At 44.4% G+C, this 23,875-nt stretch overlaps 1 protein-coding gene across 2 annotated transcripts in view; it reads left to right on the forward strand.

The window, feature by feature from the left end:
- Positions 1 to 23,875, forward strand: part of scaper (S-phase cyclin A-associated protein in the ER) — a 393,511-nt gene that overhangs the window by 37,609 nt on the left and 332,027 nt on the right. For both annotated transcript variants that reach the window (XM_070865008.1, XM_070865007.1), the window contains one exon: positions 18,060 to 18,242. In XM_070865008.1, coding sequence (XP_070721109.1) covers positions 18,060 to 18,242 — 183 coding nt within the window. The remainder of the gene's footprint in view (positions 1 to 18,059; positions 18,243 to 23,875) is intronic.

Here is a 23,875-nt window from a genome sequence, read left to right on the forward strand (position 1 = left end):
GGCCGGCTTGGGGATAAGCTCCCCGGTGACAGAACATGGGAGTGCATGCTTTACAGATACACAACATCACTCCCCCACCCCCCATCCCCCGCCCCCGCCAAAGTCCAAGTGAAAACTATTTACAAGGTGAGACGGTCGGGAGCCTTTCTTTCCCTGGTGGACCGCCTCGGTACAAATGTCTGTTTTGGTGTGTTGGCTGTGCCCTTGCTGGGCTGTCGTGTTGTTGGCCCTGCAGGGCTGCTGGGGGAACCTGGCCTTGCTGGGCTGTTGGGCGTGATGGGTTTGATTTCCTGGTTCGGCGTGGTGTCGTTGATCCTTTGGGTGTGTGTTGTGGGTTCAAAAAAGGTGGTGTCTGCTGTGGGTTGTTCAGGGCAGTCTGTGAACCGCAGCCTCGTTTGGTCCAGGTGCTTTCTGCAAATTTGTCCATTGTCTAGTTTGACTACAAACACCCTATTCCCTTCTTTAGCTATCACCGTGCCCGCTATCCACTTGGGACCATGTCCATAGTTTAGCACATACACAGGGTCATTCAGATCAATTTCCCGTGACACAGTGGCGCGACCATCTTTTACATTTTGCATCTTTTACATTTTGTTGCTGCCGCCTGCTCTCTACTTGATCATGCAGGTTGGGGTGAACTAGCGAGAGTCTGGTTTTAAATGTCCTTTTCATGAGTAGCTCAGCCAGGGGCACCTCTGTGAGTGAGTGGGGTCTTGTGCGGTAGCTGAGCAGTACTCGGGACAGGCGGGTTTGGAGTGAGCCTTCTCGGACTCGTTTAAGACTCTGTTTGATGCTTTGTACTGCCCGCTTTGCCTGCCCATTGGAGGCTGGTTTAACCGGGGCCGAGGTGACATGTTTGATCTCATTGCGGGTCATGAGTTCTTTAAATTCGGCACTGGTGAAACATGGCCCGTTGTCACTGACCAGTATGCCAGGCAGGCCGTGGGTGGCAAACATGGCCCTCAGACTTTCAATGCTGGCGGTGGTGGTGCTTCCCGACTTTATTTCACATTCAATCCATTTTGAAAAAGCATCCACCACCACCAGGAACATTTTACTGAGAAACGGGCCCGCATAGTTGACATGGATCCTCGACCATGGTCTGGAGGGCCAGGACCACAAACTTAGTGGTGCCTCTCTGGGTGCGTTGCTCAACTGAGCACATACGCTGCAAAGCCGTACACAGGACTCTCAGTCAGAGTCGATACCGGGCCGCCACACATGGGATCTGGCTATCGCTTTCATCATTACTATACCCGGGTGTGTGCTGTGGAGATCCGAGATGAACGTCTCCCTGCCCTTTTTTGGTAGCACTACGCGGTTACCCCACAACCAGGCAGTCTGCCTGAATGGACAGCTCGTCCTTTCGCCTCTGGAACGGCTTGATTGGCTCTTGCATTTCAACGGGGATGCTGGCCCAGCACCCATGCAGTACACCGTTTTTTACTAGGGACAGCAGAGGATCTTGGCTGGTAATCTGGCAGGCCGTGACAGGTGATTTATCATTTTCAAACGCTTCCATGACCATCAACAAGTCTGCAGGCTGCGCCACCATCAACAAGTTTGCAGGCTGTGCCATTTCCACCCCCGTGTTGGGCAATGGTAGCCGACTGAGAGCATCCGCACAGTTCTCGGTGCCTGGCCTGTGGCGGATGGTATAGTTATACACTGATAGCGCAAGTGCCCACCTTTGTATGCGGCTGAGGTATTAGTATTTATCCCCTTGTTTTCAGCGAACAGGGATGTGAGGGGCTTGTGATCGGTTTCCAGCTCAAATTTGAGGCCAAACAGGTACTGATGCATTTTCTTTACCCCAAACACACACGCTAATGCCTCTTTCTCAATCATGCTGTAGGCCCTCTTGGCCTTAGACAAGCTCCTGGAAGCATAGGCGACAGGTTGCAACTTCCCCACAATGTTAGCTTGTTGTAATACACACCCAACTCCGTACGACGACACGTCACATGTTAGCACAAGTCTTTTACACGGGTTATACAATACAAGCAGCTTGTTGGAGCATAAAATGTTTCTGGCTTTCTCAAAAGCAATTACTTGGTTTTTTCCCCATACCCAGTTCTCACCTTTGCGCAATAACACATGTAGTGGCTCTAAAAGGGTGCTTAACCCCGGTAGGAAGTTACCAAAATAGTTGAGTCCCAGGAACGACCGCAGCTCCGTGACGTTCTGTGGCCTGGGCGTGTTCCTGATAGCCTCTGTCTTGGCATCTGTGGGCCGAATGCCGTCCGCCGCGATCTTTCTCCCCAAAAACTCCACTTCTGTTGCCATGAAGATGCATTTCTTCCTCTTCAGCCGCAGCCCTACGCGATCCAGTCGCTGGAGGACCTCCTCCAGGTCTTGTAGGTGCTCGGCGGTGTCCCAACCCGTGACCAATATGTCGTCCTGAAAGACCACCATGTGTGGTACCGACTTGAGTAGGCTCTCCATGTTTCTCTGGAAGATCGCTGCAACCGACCGAATTCCAAACGGGCATCTGTTGTAGATGAACAGTCCCTTGTGTGTGTTGATGCAGGTGAGGCCCTTCAAAGACTCCTCCAGCTTCTGCATCATGTAGGCCGAAGTCAGGTCGAGTTTGATGAATGTCTTGCCTCCTGCCAGCGTTGCAAATAGGTCGTCTGTCTGAGGTAGCGGGTATTGGTCCTGTAGCGAGAAATGATTAATAGTTACTTTATAATCGCCGCAAATCCTGACTGTGCCATCACTTTTGAGTACTGGAACAATCGGGCTGGCCCACTCGCTGAATTCCACTGGGGAGATGATGCCCTCGCGTTGCAGCCTGTCCAGCTCGATTTCGACTCTCTCCCTCATCATGTGAGGTACCGCTTGTGCCTTGTGGTGAATGGGTCGTGCCTCTGGGACCAAGTGGATCTGTACCTCCGCCCTAGAAAAATTTCCAATGCCTGGCTCAAAAAGGGAAGGAAATTTGTTAAGAACCTGGGTACATGAGGCCTCATCGACATGTGATAGCGCTCGGATGTCATCCCAGTTCCAGCGGATTTTGCCCAGCCAGCTCCTTCCAAGCAATGTGGGGCCATTGCCCGGGATAATTCAGAGTGGCAGTTTGTCACCATGTCCTCGTAGGTGACCTTGACCATGGCGCTGCCCATGACAGTGATAAGCTCTTTGGTGTACGTTCTCAGTTTTGTGTGGATGGGGCTCAGGGCTGGTCAGAATGCCTTGTTGCTCCACAGTCTCTCAAACATCTTTTTACTCATGATGGATTGGCTAGCGCCAGTGTCCAGTTCCATGGCTACGGGTAAGAATTCAATTTTACTTTTAGCATTATAGGTGAACATTTCGTTGAAAATGTGTGCACCCTGTGTACTTCAGCATCTGCCTCCTCTCTCTGAGGCTTGAAATTGCTTTGATCCACCATGGACCGATCTTCCTCTGCCACGTGGTGGTTAGCAGGTTTTGCAGAGCTTGCAGCTCGTTTGCAAGCTCGTTGGAGGTGTCCCATTGTTCCACAGCTCTTTCAAACATACCTTTTGAAGCGGCATGAATAGGCTGAATGGAAGCTTCCACGCCGACAACAAGGTGTGAATTGCCTTGTGTTCATCCTTTGTTGGGGACTCTGAGTCATCTGGGTCACCTGAGGCCTGCTGGCAGTTGCAGACTCGTGGGTTCTGCCCTGTACATTTCTGATCGCAAACACAGTTCCAGTTAATTTATGAACATTGCTAGCACTTGTGTGCTGAGAGATTTGTTTGGTGTTATCACTGGTGGACATAAACGCCTATGCTATTGCAATGGCCTTACTGAGGGTCGGTGTCTCTACAGTCGAAAGTTTTCGTAGGATGGTCTCGTGGCCAATGCACAGTACAAAAAAGTCTCTGAGCATTTGCTCCAGGTAGCCATCAGACTCACTTTGTCCTGCAAGTCGCCTTAGCTCGGCGACGTAGCTCGCCACTTCCTGACCTTCAGATCGCTGGCACGTGTAGAACCGATACCTCGCCATCAGCACGCTCTCCCTCGGGTTAAGATGTTCCTGAACAAGTGTACACAGCTCCTCATACGACTTATCTGTGGGTTTCACTGGAGCCAGAAGATTCTTCATGTGGCTGTAGGTCAGTGCCCCGCAGACTGTGAGGAGGACCGCTCTCCTTTTTGCAGCGCTTCCTTCTCCGTCCAGCTCGTTGGCTACAAAGTATTGGTCTAGCCGTTCGACATAGGCTTCCCAGTCCTCACCCTCTGAGAACTTCTCCAGGATACCCACAGTTTGCTGCATCTTTGCGTTGGATTCGTATTCTCGTCGCCAGTTATTGTGTTCCTAACACAGATGAGGCACACCGGGACGTTAAAATAACAGTGACCCCAGTCTTTAATAAGACATTCCAGAGTGAGGAACAGGCCTTAGGGGGCCGGCTTATATACAGTGCTCCCAAGGGATGCTGGGATCACTTGGGACTTCAGGGGATGAGCTCCCTGGTGGCGGAACATACGAGTGCATGCTTTACAGATACACAACAGAGGGAGTGCAGCAAAGGTTCACCAGACTGATTCCCGGGATGGCAGGATTGACATATGAGGAAAGACTGGATCGGCTAGGCTTATACTCACTCATTATGAGAGGGGATCTAATAGAAATGTATAAAATTCTGATGGGACTAGACAGGTTAGATGCAGGAAGAATGTTCCCGATGTGGGGAAGTTCACAGTCTAAGGATAAGGGGTAAGCCATATAGGATCACGATGAGGAGAAACTTTTCACCCAGAGAGTTGTGAACCTGTGGAATTCTCTGCCACAGAAAGTTGTGGAGTCCAGTTTGTTGGACATATTCAAAAGGGAGTTAGATGTGGCCCTTACGGCTAAAGGGATCAGGGAGTATGAAGAGAAGGCTGGAATGGGATACAGAGGTTGCATGATCAGCCATGATCATATTGAATGGTGGTGCAGGCTTGAAGGGCCGAATGGCCTACTCCTGCACCTATTTTCTATGTTTCTATGTTGTGACCTTGGTCTCTTTATTGTAACTCCAGAGTGAGGAGGCAGCGTGGTAGACTGCCTTTTATACCTGCTTGCCCAGCGTGTGCAGGTGACCCTTGGGTCTCCCACAGATGCGCCCCCTGGCGGCAAGTCTTACACATTGGTAATGTTTACATATATAGCACTTAGATGGCTGTGCAGTCCAATTCGAGAACTACAGTCTCTGTCACAGGTGGGACAAATAGTCGTTGAGGGAAGGGGTGGGCGGGACTTAGCAATGTGTTGCTATGAATTCTTTGGCAAGGAACTCATGAAACAAATACATTACAAATGTAGTCAGTACATTGTTGCAATGGATTAATGAGGAACAAGGCATACAGAATAGACAGCTCGATTGATTAATGTACACGGATGTAGCAGATAATTCACAAAATTAAGACCTTTGTTGCTGGTGGTCTGGGAGAACAGTGACAAAGTGGAGACATGCAGGGGTAGATTTACGTCCTTACCGCCAGGTCGCTGAGCATCACCTGTCCGAAGTGCTTATCGGATAGTCACGCAGGTGCCCACCGTTGGGTTCTGTAAGATACTGAAATCCTTCCTGCCGGACTTTCCTTTTCTCAGTACTAAACGTTATAGGCTGAAACTGAATTTTACTTGTCAATTTTAGATTTCAACGGTGCTTTTGGTCAGTGCTCTGCCTGGGATAACACTAAGCTATGCAGACCAAAGGTTGTTTCGGCTGGAATAGCTCATCTCAACCGGGTCCTGTATGAGTGCTGCATTTGGCCTTGCTTAGCCCTTGGACTAAGGAAAGTGGAGCAAATTGAGGGGAATAATTAAGAGTATTGCCAAGAAGCTTATGAATTTTGGCAGCAGTATATTGGTATCAGTAATCTTAGTGACATGTGCTTTTTATTATGCAGCATTTTATTTTTGAGTTTACAGTGGAATGTTTTATAGATGTTTGTGCTTTAAGCATTTGAAATAAAAGTGGCTGCCATGAGCCTTGCTTGCTGCTGACTGTTGTTACACATGGACACTGGAGGGTGCTCTTGTTTTCTACCCGAATGCTTTGGAAGCAATGAGTATATTGACAGAAGGTGAGAGTTTTCTTAAGCAAAGATAGTGTAAATGTCAGTTACAGACTTGCGAGCTGAATTTTGTGGTTGATTTTCCTTGCTTTAATTATTTGTTACAGGATGCATTGTGAACACTGTGATCACCATTGAGTGATCGGGTGCAAGCTGAGGATGCTGTTTCACTTGTGTTTGCTCGCGCCATCTTAAATAACAGTGATCCTTGCTATCTGGCATCATCAAGGATGATTGTACCCTGCTCAATAACATTGAAGCTTAATGTATTGCGTTACACAGCGGGGTAACTGCAGAACATCATACGAGGCATTTTTTAATGCTGGGTTCCCTTTGTCAAAGATGATTAGTCCTGCAATCCGATGGCCTTTTCCAGATAAGAGTTTTATATTGTACTTTTATAATCTACATATTTAAATGTTTGGAAACGTATCTGTCACACTTCAGGCATCACGGTGAGAGAGACTGAGGCAAATTATAGCGCCCATCTGCTGTCTCCGCTGAGGTCAATTAACTCTGGACAATTTGGGGTTTGAACTTGGGTCCTACTGGTTTACACAGGCAGTGTCTTTACCCACTGGACCATGCCTTGACGTTCTAATATTTTTACTGTCCTATTGAGGCTTTTTCTCCGAGTGTTGGCATGCGATGGGTTTGGTGTTGACAGTATTGCATCATTAACCCACTCCTTATATTGCATTGCTCACAGATAAACAGCATTAAACATTTAGACGTTGTGTAATTCAGCTCTCAAAACAGACAGAACACTGCTTATTATTTGTTACTTGACCCTCAACTCAACATTTTCATAATTGATTGGACGTGAAAAATACAATAATACATTGTAATCTATACCGTCTCGTATATTTCCTTTACTGCATAAAACTATTTATATTAAACCAGTTTAATTGGACTTGGGGTCATTTGGGTCTCTGTCTCTCTCTCACATAATAAAATGGTTAAATTTGGACATTTCATATTAAATTGGGATGTTGTGTTTTAGCTAAAAATCAATACATATTGATTGTTTTGTGCGCAACAAAACACTCCAAGATTAAAAGTCTAGAATCCGAATGCTCACAAGTGTACTGCCTGGAGAACAGCTTTCTTGTGTTAAGAGGTGTTTTTTTTATAAAGAAAATCCTTCTTGTGCTAATTTTCTTGATTCGTCTCTTGAAGGGGCTCACTACTTGTTGGAGTATGTTTCAGCAGGCACCTGTCTCTTTACAGTACCTCACTTTTGAAAAATTCATTCAGGGGATGTGGGTGTCGCTGGCAACGCCGGCATTTATTGCCCATCCCTAATTGCCCTCGAAGGTGGTGGTGAACCACCTTCTTGAATACAACTGAGTGGCACAGGGCAGTTAAGAGTCAACCATATTGCTCTGGAGTCACATATAAGCCAGACCGGTTAAGGACAGCAGATTCCCTTCCCTAAAGGACATTAGTGAACCGGATGGTTTTTACAACAATCCGATACTTTCATGGTCACCATTACTGATACGAGCATTTTGTTCCAGATTTATTTAATTAGCTGAATTTTAATTCCCCAGCTGTCGTCGTCGGATTTGAACTCGCGTCTCCGGATCATTAGCCCATTAGCCTCTGGATTACTCGCCCAGTAACATAACCACTATGCTACCGTACCCCTGAAGTGACCATTCTTAATGCATGTGGGTAGGGAATGAGTTAGTGAGGTATTCAACCTTTGGGTGTAGCATCTGAGCATTTTCTGTCCACACTTAAATCTTAGTTACGAGTACTTCCAGCGAGAATCTCTGGACAGTAATCAGAAACAGGAGCCCTGGCCGTTTTTACTTTTCTCTTTCCGAATCCAGGAGCACAAGGCCGGTAGTAGCATCCCGACTGTTGCCTGGTTGAGGGCTGTTAAGTACGGATCAGGTATCGAACCTGGGATCTCTCTGATATGTATGGGGACGCTTTTAACCCTACTCGCTCAGTAGAAATTTTTGAATCGCCCCAGCTCTTACCTGTCCGAAAGCTGCCATGATCACAACATCTGCAATTTTAACCAGCTCTCCTGAGCAGGCAGCAAGGACACACACCCAGAGCCAACAGGGTCCTTCTTTACATAATCTACAAAGAAAGTTAGTTGAGGCAAAATATTGGGGTTGTTTAAAATCTAGCCAGGTAATGGGAGAGTTAATGTGCTGGTGAGATAAGATTCAAAGCCCTTTTCTCATCTTTGACTTATGTTTACATATATTGGGTCCAACGTGCTTTTTCAATAGCAGATGATAATTGAAATTTGTTCCCACAAGCTCCTAATATGCAACAGTGACATCCCACAAGATCATGAGTTTAATAAATCTCCAAAGCAGGTCTGGTTGCAATAAGATGATGATGAATATATTGAGTTGATAGTTGGTAAACCCTTACTGTGTACTTGGCTGCCTATTGATTTTTGACTATAGCATATTATGTTCTAACCTCTTTTAATAATTTATGTTTAAAAAAAATTGTTCCTCCAAAGTTTAACATTTTCGAATAGAATGTGATTTCATATTACATATCATAGTAAACATTGTCCGGTGATTCGCTTCATATTCCTTGCTTGAAATTCAATACATTTTCAGAATAACATTTGTTTCTGAATGTGTATCTACACTAACCCCACTAAGAGTGGGCTTGCTGTTGTAATGGCAAAATATTTTGTATCATTTGCTCTTCTTGTGAATTATTGAGTACTTTATGGTGAATGTACATAACCAGCCCAATATATAACTGGCTTCTAATCTGTTCTCGATAAAGGAAGCAGCATTGAGCTGTCGGAAGTGAGGACAGAGTTGTGTTTTGCATCCCGAAGTTGATCTGTCGACCTCGATACCCCGTGGATTTCAATTAGCTTTCGACTAATAGCAAAGAAAAAGACAAAATCATTGTTTTGTTTCCCAAATTGCAGGGATTTTGTACATGGCGTTAAAATCGATAAGGCACGTGTGAGGTCAGGCTTCAAGTAATGCACTGCTGAGCAGATTGCTGGGACTATTGATTGGTGCTAAGAATGTCAGTGTGGAGACTGGAAAAGCAGCACTGCAGGAGCTGGTTAATATACATTTTTTGGCTGATGGGTATGCAAGGTACCATACCATTTCGGTCCAGAATTGCACTTTAAAATTAAACATTGAAGTTCTCCGTTTCCCCATGTGTTTTACTAGTATATAATTGTTCTGAATGTTAGGGATGCTGATAGTTGCTAGGTTCTCGTTAACTATGAAGGAATATGAAGCGAGTCACATGACAGTGTTTACTATGATATGTAACTGTGCTCTGTGGTTTGATCACCTAGCTAGTAGATATTCTCCAGTAATAGCAACAAGAATTTTCACTATATTCCTAATTATATGTTTCCAGTCCTGGATAAAGAGTCGCCGCCACGCTGGTGGGAGGTGAATCCTAGCATTGCACTGCCATTACTGCAACTGTCCTACAGCTGGTACACTATGACCCTTGCATGCAGCTAATGGAGGGTAAAATGCCAAGATTCAGCTGCACAGCCGGATCCTTCTCCCGGAGGTGGACTGCCTCTCCCTTGAGTGGCAGTTATCGAACTGTGACAAATGAGTGGTGTCAGGGCTAGCTGGTGGCTGGGGGACTGATGATGACCTTTCCATTAGCCAACTGGTACCTCAGTCTGTGCAGTTGGATAGGGTTACACTCACAAAACGATTTTCTGGCATATTTCCTCTTGGTAAACACATTTTTATTCATATTGAGCACATAGCTTTGCAAACTTTAAGCACTAATTTTCAGCTGTTGTACAGTTGGTGATTTCCTTGTCTGACAAAGGCAAGTCTTACTTTGTGGGAGGAGCAATTTTTGAAATTCCCTATTTGAGGTCCCCAGATGCACCCTTTCATTCAGAGGTCGGAATAGTCTATTCCAGACGTCAGCAGTGCTGTGTCAGTCTGCCTCAAGAATGGTGCAAGAGAAAAAACAGCATTTTCTCCTCTCCCATCAGAATTCTGCACTATACTGTGGTAGCCCACTTTTAGTAGTGACTCCGTTAACCCTGGCTTTCCATCAACTGGTGCAGGCAGTTCTCAGTTATAGCGCTGTGATTTAAGCTTGCAAACTATTGGTGTTTTTTTAAATTTGTTCCTGGGATGTGGGCGTCGCTGGCAAGGCCAGCATTTATTGCCCATCCCTAATTGCCCTTGAGAAGGAGCTGGTGGACTGCCTTATACAACTGAGTGGCTTGTTAGGCCTTTTCAGAGGGCAGTTAAGAGTCAACCACATTGCTGTGGGCCTGGAATCACATATACTGGAGAAGTACCTCCACAAGAACCTGCAAATCCATTGGCAGAATAGGCGCACGACCGTCAGTGTTCTCGCTCAGGCCAACATCCCCAGCATAGAAGCATTGATCACGCTCGAACAGCTCTGTTGGACGGGCCACATCGTCCACATGCCCGATACAAGACTCCCAAAACAAGCGCTGTATTCGGAACTCTGACACGTCAAGTGAGCCCCAGATGGGCAGAGGGAACGCTCCAAGAATGCCCTTTTTCAAGGAGGCTTTGAGGGTAACATCCCCACCGACACCTGGAAATCCCAGGCCCCAGACCGCACAAAGTGGAAGAAAAGCATCTGGGAAGGTGCCGAACACCTCGAGTCTCATCGCCAGAAGCAAGCTGAAGCCAAGCGTAGACAGCGGAATGAGTGTACGGCAACCCAAGCACCCCACCCAACCCGTTCCTTCAACCACTGTCTGCCCCACTTGTGACAGAGACTGTAGGTCCTGCATTGGACTCTTCAGTCACCTGAGAAATCATTTTTAGTGTGGAAGCAAGTCATCCTCGACTCCGAGGGACTGCCTAAGGGAGAGAGATATATGCCAGACTGGGTAAGGATGGCAGATTTCCTTCCCTAAAAGATGTTAGTGAACCAGATGGGTTTTTACAACAATCCAGGAGTTTCATGGCCATTGTGACTGATACTAGCTTTTTTTAATTCAAGATTTATTAACTGAATTTAAATTCCCCAGCTGCTGTGATGGCATTTGAACTCATGTCTCCAGGATCATTAGTTCAGGCCCCTGGGTTACGTGTCCCGTAACCTAACCACTATGCTACCGTACCCAGTGGCGGTGGTGTTGCTGAGAAGTCAAACAAACAGCCATTTGAATTGCTGTATGAAAGAGTTAAGACTCTTTGATATTGTATGTTTCTGATGACATGATTAGGCTACCCCTGGACGTTGAGGGTTACATCAGAGCAGTAAGGTCAACAAACACCACGCTTGGCAATAATCAGCATTAACCTCAACAATTATTTTGCATGACTGTTTACCAGGCTCCATTGTGGAGCAACTGTGTGACACACAACAGCAGCTAATTTATCAGTGTAGGAGCAATTCTGTAGCATTCTAACAGATTTGGACAAATTTAGTAGATGAGCTAAGATTTTAATGTGGATAAATGTAAGCCAATACACACTGGTGTAGGACTCATGAAATGTGTATGTACCATGGATAGGTGGCCATTGTCAAAGTTGGGAAAGAAAGTAGATCTTTCTTTGGGCAGTCATTTTGAATTGGTTTGGATGATGGTTCCACCATTTTGCATGGCAACCAATTCTTTCCCAGAGACGGCACAAAAAAATCCTGTATGTGTTGTATGAGCAACAAATTCCTGGAGTGAAGAAATGCAATGATTGGATGCAAAACTTTCAGCTTTGCATGTTGAACTGAAAATGTATTAGACTGTATTCGGAGCCACATACAAATCTTCTAACAATGCATTCGCACAAACCGAAGAACCATCCCATGGTGACATTTTTAAAATTCCTACACCAGTCATCCTTGTGGCCCTCTCCAAGTGAGACTGCTATTTAGTGCCAAATAACAGTCAGCTTTATGCTTTTAGCCCATATCCACCAGCAACATTTCATGTGGGACCCTTAATGCCATTAGATAGAGAGAAAAATGATTCAAAGGGCAGGTGCCATCTGCATTTGGTTATCCTGTGTTGACACTGGGTACCTCAAATGGAAAAGTGTTCCATTTCTTAGGACTAACTTGTCTCAGCTTGATAAGTACATTTCACCACCCTCTTCCAAAAAAGCCTTTAATACTGAAAAGAGTTGAGTGTGTTAGCTTCTAAGTGCTGATTGGTAAATGTCCTGAGTCGGTAATTCAGCTTAACATGAACGTCATGTTTTTTTTTCTTAAAAATATTCAATGAAGCATGAAGGTCATGGGCTAACCTCAAAGACCTTTTGATCATTTCATCTGCATCCAAGAATCTATGACCTGAAGGACTATATTTGTAAGATATGAGCTGGAATTAGCTTCAGTAAACATTTCCCTACAGATGTCTAAACGCTTTGGAACCATTGATGAGTTAACCTAATTTAGCAGTGCAAAAGCCAATCCTTGTATTTCAAATATCTCCCCCTTCCCTGTCACCAATTAGCAGCAGTGTGGGAATTCTGTGGTGATGAACACAACTGGAGATGATGCCAATATAATTTCAAAGAGTCTGAGCCACTGCACTTGCCTTGATGCCAATACCAGTAAGCAAACCGTTCTTTATGTTCCGAGCATTATCTGAGACTGTTTTCTCTCAATGATTTCATAAAAAGTGCGGCTGTACTTCTGGTGTGCAAGGGATGAAAATTAATAAAATACGACGAGCAATATCTTCTTTTATTCCAGCAGATTAATTTGACTTCTCTTTATCAATGGGCCAGCTCTTCACCCCAGCACATTTCAGCAAGTGATTACAGAATTAAATCTCTTGTCAAATCATAAAATACATTTTCTAACAATTATAACTCTGCCACTTTCAAAGCAAGTCCTTGAAGGAACGGTAATAGCAGCAGTCCCGTGTAGACACAATAATAGAAAGATTTACAGCTGTAAAGATTAAAGTAGTTCACTGAGCTAACTGTTTATAAACAAAAACGGGTTGGGTTTCCAAAATGAATCTAACACTTGTGTATCTTTCTATCCATAATATAAGGTGATGTGTGGGTGGGCAGGTGAACTTCTGGGTATATAAGAGGTGACATAAAAACATACAGGATTGAAACATAGAAACATAGAAAAATAGGTGCAGGAGTAGGCCATTCAATAAGATCGTGGCTGATCATTCACCTCAGTACCCCTTTCCTGCTTTCTCTCCATACCCCTTGATCCCTTTAGCTGTAAGGGCCATATCCAACTCCCTCTTGAATATATCGAACGAACTGGCATCAACAACTCTCTGCGGAAGAGAATTCCACAGGTTAACAACTCTGAGTGAAGAAGTTTCTCCTCATCTCGGTCCTAAAAAGACCATTTTGGTCTCTCTGCTTGGGCCCAATGTTTAAGACCACACGTTTTATATTTTCTGTTTACTCTTCCTTGGAGGAAGTCATAGTCTGTTCTCCCCTAGATTTGTTGTGGTTGAAAATAACATTACATGGAGCAGAGTGCAGCAGCTTACTGCTAGTTTACAAACTCCATCGTGGAGACTGACTTACCCCTGTCTAGATGTAACTGGTTGCCCAATCGTAACATTTATTTACTGATGTTAAGGAATGTCTCTTTTCTCATAAATCAAATTGATATATCATTATGAGGATTGGAACACCCAACTTCAGAGTACTGTATTGATTGACTGGGAAATGTCATTGGAATGACTGGTATGCAACCTACTTCCCAAACCATTCATTTTCATGCTTGCACCTACAGTCTCGTGAGATTCTGTTGTTAATAACCCGCCACACCCCTGGCCCCCAGCAGGTCAGTGGGAAGGAAGAGCTCTTCACTATAGTTTGAGCCGAGGCAGCAAAGATTGAGACGAACTAGGGAGTGGCTCAAATGCTAGTTGAAACATTTGCCAAGTATTAGTAATGGGCTTTACCTTTGCCAAAGAGTTAAGGATAGACAGGTTGGTCTGAAGGACAAAATTGCAGGTGACGATCTAGCAACAGTGACAGTAATTCATTGTATGTGAGGTGCTTTGGGACATCCTGAGAAAAGGGATATGACACTATTTAGATTGAGCTGCAGTACTCTTCAACCCTATGGTGGAATATTAAGTTGATAGTGTGAAAACATAAGAATTACGAGAAGGAGTAGGCCATTTGGCCCCTTGAGCCTGCTCTGCCATTCAATAAGATCATGGCTGATCTTCGACCTCAACTCCAGTTTCCCGTCCAATCAAATCATCATCATCATAGGCAGTCCCTTGAAATCGAGGAAGAGTTACTTCCACTCTAAGTGAGTTCTCAGGTGGATGTACAGTCCAATGCGGGAATTACAGTCTCAAACAGGTGGGAAAAATAGTGGTTGAAGGAAAGGGTGGGTGGGGAGCCTGGTAATGCCGCATGCTTCTTGTTCTGTCTGCGCTTAGTTTTTGCATGCTGTCGGATACGAGACTCGAGGTGCGCAGCACCCTCCCGGATGCTCTTCCTCCACTTTGGGTGGTCTTGGGCCAGGGATTTCCAGGTGCCGGTGAGGATGTTACACTTTATCAAGGAGGCTTTTAGGGTTTCCTCTGCCGACCTGGGGCTCGCTTGCCAGGAGTTCCGAGTAGAGCACTTGCTTAGGGAGTCTTGTTTCGGGCATGTGGACGATGTGGCCCGCTCAATGGAGCTGGTCGAGTATGGTCAGTACTTTGATGCTGGGGATGTTGGCCTGAGCTCCCAGTGGATTTGCACGATCTTGCGGAGGTAGCGCTGGGGGTATTTCTTCAGCACTTTGAGGTGTCTGCTGTATATAGTCCACGTCTCTGAACCGTATAGGAGGGCAGGTATCACTACTGCCCTGTAGACCATAAGCTTGGTGCCAGATTTGAGGTCCTGGTCTTCAAACACTCTCTTCCTCAGGTGACCGAAGGCTGCACTGGCACACTGGAGGCGGTATTGGACCTCGTCATCGATGTCTGCCCTTGCTGATAGACTCCCAAGGTATGGAAAATGGTCCACATTGTCCAAGGCCGAGCCATGGATTTTGAAGATCGGGGGACAGTGCTGTGCGGCGGGGTCAGGTTGGTGGAGGACCTTTGTCTTACAGATGTTTAGCGTAAGGCCCATGCTTTCATACGCCTCGGTGAAGGTGTTGACAATGGCTTGGCGTTTGGTCTGAATTTGCGCAGACGCAAGCGTCGTCCGCATACTGTAGCTCGATGACCGAGGATGGGATGACCTTGGATCTAGCCTGGAGGCGACATAGGTTGAACAGGTTCCCATTGTTCTATAGTACAGTTCCACTCCAGCAGGGAGCTTTTTGAGTGCAAGATGGAGTATTGCAGCAAGGAAGATCGAGAAGAGCATTGGTGCGATGATACAGCCCTGCTTGACCTCGGTTCGGACGTGGATTGGATCTGTGATGGATCTGTTGGTCATGATCACGGCTTGCATGTCGTCGTGGAGCAGACGGAGGATGATGACAAGCTTTTGGGGGCAGCCGAAACAGAGGAGGACACTCCATAGTCCCTCACGGTTGACACCTACAAGGGTTGGTGCTGTTCCCTGCATTTCTCTTGTCATTGTTGCCATATCCATTGATTGCCCTACAGTCCAAAAATCTATCTATCTCAGCCTTGAATATACTCATCAATTCAGCATCCAGAGCCCTTTGGGGTAGAGAATGCCAAAGATTCACAACGCTGTGAGTGAAGAAATTCCTCCTCATCTCAGTCTTAACTGGCTGACCTCTTATCCTGAGACTATGACCCCTGGTTCTAGACTCTCCAGCTAGGGGAAACAACCTTTCAGCATCTACCCTGTCAATCCCTCTCAAAATCTTATGCAGAATCTTATGTGCTCATGAGGTTTCTGTCCACATCAGATTTAACCCCAATGCTACAAGCAGCTATGACGTACCTCTCGGCGCATGTGGGCTTTCTTAACCCCCCACCTTCAAACCAGGTGAATGTCCTTCAGTAGACTGCTATCCATTCTACCATCAAAGTCTCCAGTTTCTGCTGATTTAGTGATAGTTTTGATTTATAACATTTCAGTGTGACCCTTTGTCCAATGCCCTTTAACTCCCTGGTACACAGCTTTGAAGTGAATTTTCTTTATGCACGTTTACAGTGATGCTTATCTGTGTGATCCTCAGATGTAGAAAACCACAGCATATTATGGTCTGTAACTTGCTGCAAGTTAGTTAAACAGTCTTTGAAATGCTTGAGTAAGCATGGTGGGAAAAAAGATACAAGTCCCATTCTAACAAGTTCATTGTGGCTACCAGAGAGTTGCTTTTAAACACAAGGGGCATTAGCCCTACATTAAAATTGTAAACTTCAGTCATTTGCTCACAAAGTAAAGCCCTGTCAACTGTTTTGAACCATGGGTACAAATTCTAAAAGGTGTCCATTATAATTTTGTTGTGCTGTAAACATTGGCAAGTCTTGCATTTTCCTTGTGTGCTCCCTCATCCAATCTGTTTTTTTTCCCTGTCCTCTGCTGAAGTTGGCTAGTTATGCTGGGGTGCAGCCCTGTGAGCATTGGCAGTCTTCTAGTACCTCATCCAAGTGGCTATTCTTCATTTTTTAGTCGAGGCAGCGGACATTGTCGGGTTCATTGACCACCACACTGTGGTTAGTTCTGTGTACATACATGCATTTCGTAGCTTATGGACATTTGTTTCACTAAATCTTTGGAAATTTAAATCATGCTCAAGTGTTATCTGCGAATGTCAGCTTTGTTCAGGTAGTAGTAGTCTTGCCTCTGAATCAAATGTTGCGGGTTTAAGCAGCACCCCATGGTTTGTGTGCAGTACTGAGGAAGTGTAGTAGAGAGAGTGATGTATTGTTGGAAGTGCCATAATTTGGATGAGATGTTGAACTGAGGTGCTGTCTGCCTGTCCAGGTGTATGTCAAGGATCTGATGACACTATTTTATGATCATCAGGAAATTCTCCCAGTATCCTGGCAAACATTCCTTCCTCAATGAACACCACTAAAAACTGATTACCTGGTTAATGTTGTAGGTGTGGATTAAATGGCTGTATAATTTGCCTACACAACAGTGACTGCATTTCCAGATAGTTAATTGTATGTGAAACATTTTGAAACATTTGATAAGGCGCTGCACAAATGCAACTCATTTTTGATGAAAGTCAATGATTGTGTGGGAGAAAAGTTCTCAAAATGATGCACAGTTTTTATCCAAAATTAAATACTAGTACCTTGATTTAAAAAAAAAGATATATAAAGCAGTGACATTCTTTTAACAGTAACTTAGCAGAAACACTCAGGCCGAACATATTACTTGAGCCCTTTACGTGTGAAGGTAAATTGTATTCTTGACATTTAGAAACAAATCCCACTTGGGATTCAAATTTAAGGCTGTCGAACCAACGCATAGTAACATCAGTAACTGACAAGATCACTGGTCTGCGGGAAAAGGCACACCAGAAGCTTCCTGCGTGTGGTAGCGCTGTGTTGCAAATAAACATAAATTCCGGATTGTGTTCACTGATCCGTGAGATGAGTTATACTCGTGTCCGTGATTTCAAGCCCTGTGCATTTTAGCACGTTGCTGCAGCATTATTCGTTTTTGGAGTCTCCATTTATAAGTTTATATTTTTCCTTCCCCCTCATTGATCTCTGCACACGTGTACACCATGCCTGCCTAATGAGGTGAGCAGCCAGTATGTTCCCAGGCTTCTGCCAGTGCTGACTGCTTTTGGGAAAGTGCGCAGAAGCAGTTTGGGGACCACTTGCCTCGTGATTTTCTTTTCCTCCTTACAGGCCAGTGCTTGGCACAGCTAAGATTTGGGATTTGTGGGGTGAGAAATGTTTTGAGAGTCAGCATGGTGCATGTTGAACAGAATGTTGGAGAAACTATTGGTCCATCAACTTGCCACATACGTTTCTAAATGTTCAAAGCAAAACAATTGGCTTGTGGTTTTATGAGGAATCCCTTGAATGTATTGATACTTTTGCAGTCACTTCCTTTATTGGTTTATAAGTTTAATGACCATTTCTGTGTAATCTTTGAGCTCACCTGTTGTACAATATGCACAGTATCATGGATCTACCATCTCCATTTCTATCGCAGGCTGCTGCAACAGAAAAGTCCTCATTGATCACCATTGGGGAGAAGAGTCCAACAAAGGGCCGGCAGCCACGGAAGATTGACTTACGGGCGCGCTATTGGGCTTTTCTTTTTGACAATCTTCGACGAGCAGTGGATGAAATTTATGTCACATGCGAATCAGACCAGAGTGTGGTGGAATGCAAGGTATGAGCTAGTTGTTACTTGTGTTGGAAAACTTAACCCTTCTACATTTGATTATCTGGCCAAAACCAGGTTTAACTCCATGAGACTTTGGAAATGTTTGATTTGTTAGTGTCTCAATCGAATCATGTATGTTTTATTAGTCCACAAAGGAGAGATTTTAATATGTAAAGAAGTCTGTAGTTCAGGCTGTTTTGGTCTCCAAATATAGATATAAATGATGTGCAATATGGAATCTACAATATAAATACATTCTTAAACACATGGCATCTATTTATGAAAGCTTGGAGATTGTTTTAATCAAAGTATAATGTGTGATAATTAGAAGATCAAAGCCTTAACATTGATTTTTTTTTAACTATATTGTATTTCTGTGTATATATGCAAATATATATTAGGAGAGACTGAGGATAGGCAATTTATGGAGAATATACAGACTATATACGGTCTGCCTTATTGTTGACCCCAACTCATATAATTAATCTGATGAGGAATATTCCGCAAATTGTAGTTCCTGCACCCATCCCTTTCCTGAAAGACTATCCAGAATTGCGCCTCCATATTTAAGCCTGATCAGCTACATTTCACAGCCACAGAAGATATTTCTGTGGTCCCTGCAGCACAGAAACCATAGTTTTCCTTGAGCGTTTGACGAGCAAAGCAATTTAAATCCTATTCTCATATTCGGAGATCTATAGCGAATTATATATTAGCTGGGATCCTTAACTTAGCATCCTGGAGGAAAGGGATCCGTTTGTTGCAGCAGAGCTGTGCCGTCATTCTCCAGTTGTTAGGCAGATGATCATTTTACCCTTATTGTGGGTTGGGATTTGATTCAACGTTCTCTCCTTTCTTGGTTAATTTAGGTGGTATGAATTTTTGTCCATTTAATCTTCAAACTGTTGGCTGGCGAAATGTCGCCGACAGTGAACGCATTGTTTGTTTACAGTAGATGGCAGTATTGAGGCTTAACATTCTTTGAACATTCTTGCGTTTCCCTGCTTAGTGTCTGAATTCGGCTTTTAACCCTTCCGAGTAAGTGACATATCACAACATTCCTGTAACCATGTGTGATTGTAGAGTGAGATTGATGACCAATTTTAAATCAGTGCATGGGTGGCATGTAACTCCTTGGTGCATTTTCTGCCCCGTTTTTGATAACTTTGTTCTTGTTGTAAGCTATTCACAGACTCTGCTCTTAATTCGTCTTGCTCTAAATTGCCAATCAGAAGGGCTTTCTGATCTAAGTTTCCCCACACCTGTCACTGAGCGATTTTGAACTGTACACTGCTTGTGCTGCATAAGATAAATTAATTTTGCAATAGAGAGGTTTTGTTGGGCTGCTCTAAAACCTAAATTATCCAGGACTGGAAAAAAATAATTTGCTGCACAGTTTCTGTAAACATAGAAGTATAAGCACTGTTTATTATTCTACATTAATATCAGCTTGGTTCAGTTGGTAGCACTCTTGCCTCAGAGTTCAAGCCCTCCTCCTGGATTTGAGGACCTAATCGAGGCTGACATTTCAGTTCCGTACAGTGCAGAGATGGTCATGGTTGGAGCTGCAATCTTTTGGATGAATTGTGATCCCTGTCTGCTTGTTCATTAGTTCTGAGGGGAATTAAAGATCCCAGTGAAGATGATTTGAAGAAGAGCAGGACATTCTCCTGTTGTTCTGGTCAACATTCCTCCCTCAACCAACATCAGTAAAACCGGTCATTCGTCTAATTTGCTGTTTGTGGGATCATGTGTGAAAATTGGCTGACATGTTTACCTGCAGAACTACAGTGACTAATTCATTGGTTTGTGAAGTACTTTGGGATATTGTGAAAAAGAGGCTGTATACATTACATGCACATTCTTTTTCTTTACATGCTAGCGTTCCAGTGCAATTAACTGAGACACTGTCGGAAGTGCCGTCTTTCGGATGAATGGGGAAAATGTTGCAATCAATCATTAAGAATGAAATAGCAGCGCATTTGGATAGCAGTGACAGGATCGGACCAAGTCAGCATGGATTTACGAAAGGGAAATCATGCTTGACGAATCTTCTGGAATTTTTTGAGGATGCAACTAGCAGAGTGGACAAGGGAGAACCAGTGGATGTGGTGTATTTGGACTTTCAAAAGGCTTTTGACAAGGTCCCGCACAAGAGATTGGTGTGCAAAATCAAAGCGCATGCTATTGGGGGTAATTTACTGACATGGATAGAGAACTGGTTGGCAGACAGGAAGCAGAGAGTCGGGATAAACTGGTCCTTTTCAGAATGGCAGGCAGTGACTAGTGGAGTGCCGCAGGGCTCAGTGCTGGGTCCCCGGCTCTTTACAATATACATTAATGATTTAGATGAAGGAATTGAGTGCAATATCTCCAAGTTTGCGGAAGACACTAAACTGGGTGGCGGTGTGAGCTGTGAGGAGGATGTTAAGAGGCTGCAGGGTGACTTGGACAGGTTAGATGAGTGGGCAAATGCATGGCAGATGCAGTATAATGTGGATAAATGTGAGGTTATCCATTTTGGGGGCAAAAACATGAAGGCAGAATATTATCTGGATGGCGGCAGATTAGGAAAAGGGAGGTGCAACGAGACCTGGGTGTCAAGGTTCATCAGTCACTGAAAGTTGGCATGCAGGTACAGCAGGCGGTGAAGAAGGCAAATGGTATGTTGGCCTTCATAGCTAGGGGATTTGAGTGTAGGAGCAGGGAGGTCTTACTGCAGTTGTACAGGGCCTTAGTGAGGCCTCACCTGGAATATTGTGTACAGTTTTGGTCTCCTAATCTGAGGAAGGATGTTCTTGCTATTGAGGGAGTGCAGCGAAGGTTCACCAGACTGATTCCGGGGATGGCTGAACTGTCATATGAGGAGAGACTGGATCAACTGGGCCTTTATTCACTGGAGTTTAGAAGGATGAGAGGGGATCTCATAGAAACGTTTAAGATTCTGACGGGACTGGATAGGTTAGATGTGGGATGAATGTTCCCGATGTTGGGGAAGTCCAGAACCAGGAGACATAGTCTTAGGATAAGGGGTAGGCCATTTAGGACTGAGATGAGGAGAAATCTCTTCACTTAGAGAATTGTTAACCTATGGAGTTCCCTGCCGCAGAGAGTTGCTGATGCCAGTTCATTGGATATATTCAAGAGGGAGTTAGATATGGCCCTTACGGCTAAGGGGATCAAGGGGTATGGAGAGAAAGCAGGAAATGGGTACTGAGGGAATGATCAGCCATGATCTTATTGAATGGCGGTGTGGGCTCGAAGGGCCGAATGGCCTACTCCTGCACCTATTTTCTATGTTTCTATGAAACATTAACCCGATGCCCCATGTGCTCTCTCAGGTGGACGTAAAAGATCCCATGGCACTATTTTGAAGAAGAGTAGGGGAGTTATCACCGGTGGTCCTGTAGAAATATTTATCCCTCAATCAACATTACAAAAACAGATTTTCTGGTCATTATCACATTGCTGTTTGTGGGATCTTGCTGTGTGCAAATTGGCTGCTGTGTTTCCCACATTACAACAGTAACTACACTTCAAATGTACTTCAATTGGTTGTAAAGCGCTTTGAGACATCCTGAGGTCATGAAAGGTGCTATATAAATGCAAGTCTTTATCTATCTGATCATTCACAATCATGAATCGGTTGCTGGAAATGAATGTTGTGTATTTTTTTAATTGCAAATGGAATTGGGATACTTTTCTAAGGGGAAGTTGTGAAAAATCTGCTGCTTAGCTTACCACATTACCATCAAAGATGCTATTGTCTCATTGGAATGAATCATTGGAGCCAATGCAGGCAGTATTCGCTGGCTCAGAATGTTCCTGCTTTAGCTGGAGTGGGTAATGTGGCGGCTGTTACTGCAGAAAACTGCATTCTTGCCCCAAGCGTAGGCTTGAATTTCACTCTTTCACTATATTGCAAGTGGAGCGGTACATTGGTCAACTCTTGTTGACTGAGAGAATTGGTATTTAAACTGGTTCCACTGCCTTTAAAGCAGCGAGCCATTTGATTCGCGGCAGCATTCCCGCCTCTGAGTTAGAAGGTGGAGGGTTCCAACTCCGCTCCAGACAGTACTGGCGAATAGAGACCAGAACTCCGGCTCTAAATTCTGGGTTGACCTGCATTGGGATTCTCGTGTCTTGTGGGTGCCTCTTCAACACCCCCCCCCTCCCCCCATCCAATTATATGGGTTGTAGAATGCCATAAAAACCCTGCCGTCATATAGGACTACCCACTGGTATAACGATGGTTACGGCCATGGAAAGAGCATTCACGTCGCGACCTGTCAGACTGTTAATCGGCCTGCGAATTGTTGCACAATGCAAAGGGTATGAAAACAACTGTCTGAGGAATGGACGGAGATAATTGAAGTTCAACTGGGCTCTTCAAATATTTTTATAATTTTGTTACAGAATATAAACTTACTCCGAGGTTTTGAAGTATTCTGGGAAGTAACAACGATCCTTTAGTGTTTTTGTTTAATTTGGGTAGATATAGACAAGGTACATTTTACTTTTTAATTGAAGGCCTGTATTATTATTGATTACAGTGTAATTCTGTCAATCAGTATAATGTCATATGCTCAGTAGACAGGGGCTCTGGTGCCTGGTTGTGGTTGAAAGTGCAGATGGGAGGATTGTGGTTAGATTGTAGACAGTTAGCTGTGTAAGAAGATCAGCCGTTTTGTATATTTTTCTTTCCAAGCTTTGGACAGTGCCTTAGGCTGTACAAAAACAGTTGCTGTTAATGGCTCAAAATTCACGTATTTAAACCACAGAATGCATCCACTGTGAGTAGCTTGATGCTCCAGGCTAATGGATCTGATGATAAATGACAATAGTAGCCTTCGGAGAGGGAGAACTGTTTCTTTCACATGGCCAGGTTACCCTGAAGGATTTATAAACGCACTCTGCAGCAGTAACTACACGTGGGGTGTTTGATGTCAAACAGGCCTTTATGCTGCCAGCAGCTCTCCTTGGTGCTCCGGGCAATTCCATCTGTACTTAGACTAATAAGGAATGACAAGTATTAGTGTTGTGATTACATTTTGCTTGCTGTATACCACCAATTAATCAGTCTGGAGCTGTGAAGTAAAATGTCTAAGAATGGGACAGAAATGCAAGCCTTAAAGTACTTGGCCAAACCACAGTCATCAGTTTGAAGTAGTGGAAAATGCGCATCTGTATAATCACAGCTGATAGAATAATGTACGTTTTACAAAAGTAAAAAATTAAACTGCATTGAATTTATTGGTTTCCACACAAAGAGAAGGCAGCATTTATTAATTAAGCTAACTATCAGGATATGTTTTTGACTGGAAAAAAATACTTTCATTTCTATAGCGCCTGTCACGACTATCGCACGTCCCAAAGCGCTTTACAGCCAATCAAGTACTTTTTGCAATGTAGCCACTGTTGTAATGCGGCAGCCAATTTGCACACAGCAATCTCCCACAAACAGCAATGTGATAATGGCCAGATAATCTGTTTTAATGACGTTGATTGAGGAATAAATATTGGCGAGTACAACGAGGATAACTCCCCTGCTCTTCTTCGAAATAGTGCCATGGGATCTTTTACACCCACCTGAGAGAGCAGACAGGGCCTCGGTTTAATGTCTCATCAGAAACAATGGG

The sequence above is a fragment of the Pristiophorus japonicus genome, chromosome 21 (genome assembly GCF_044704955.1).
Source record: "Pristiophorus japonicus isolate sPriJap1 chromosome 21, sPriJap1.hap1, whole genome shotgun sequence".
In the NCBI taxonomy this organism is placed as follows: domain Eukaryota; kingdom Metazoa; phylum Chordata; class Chondrichthyes; family Pristiophoridae; genus Pristiophorus; species Pristiophorus japonicus.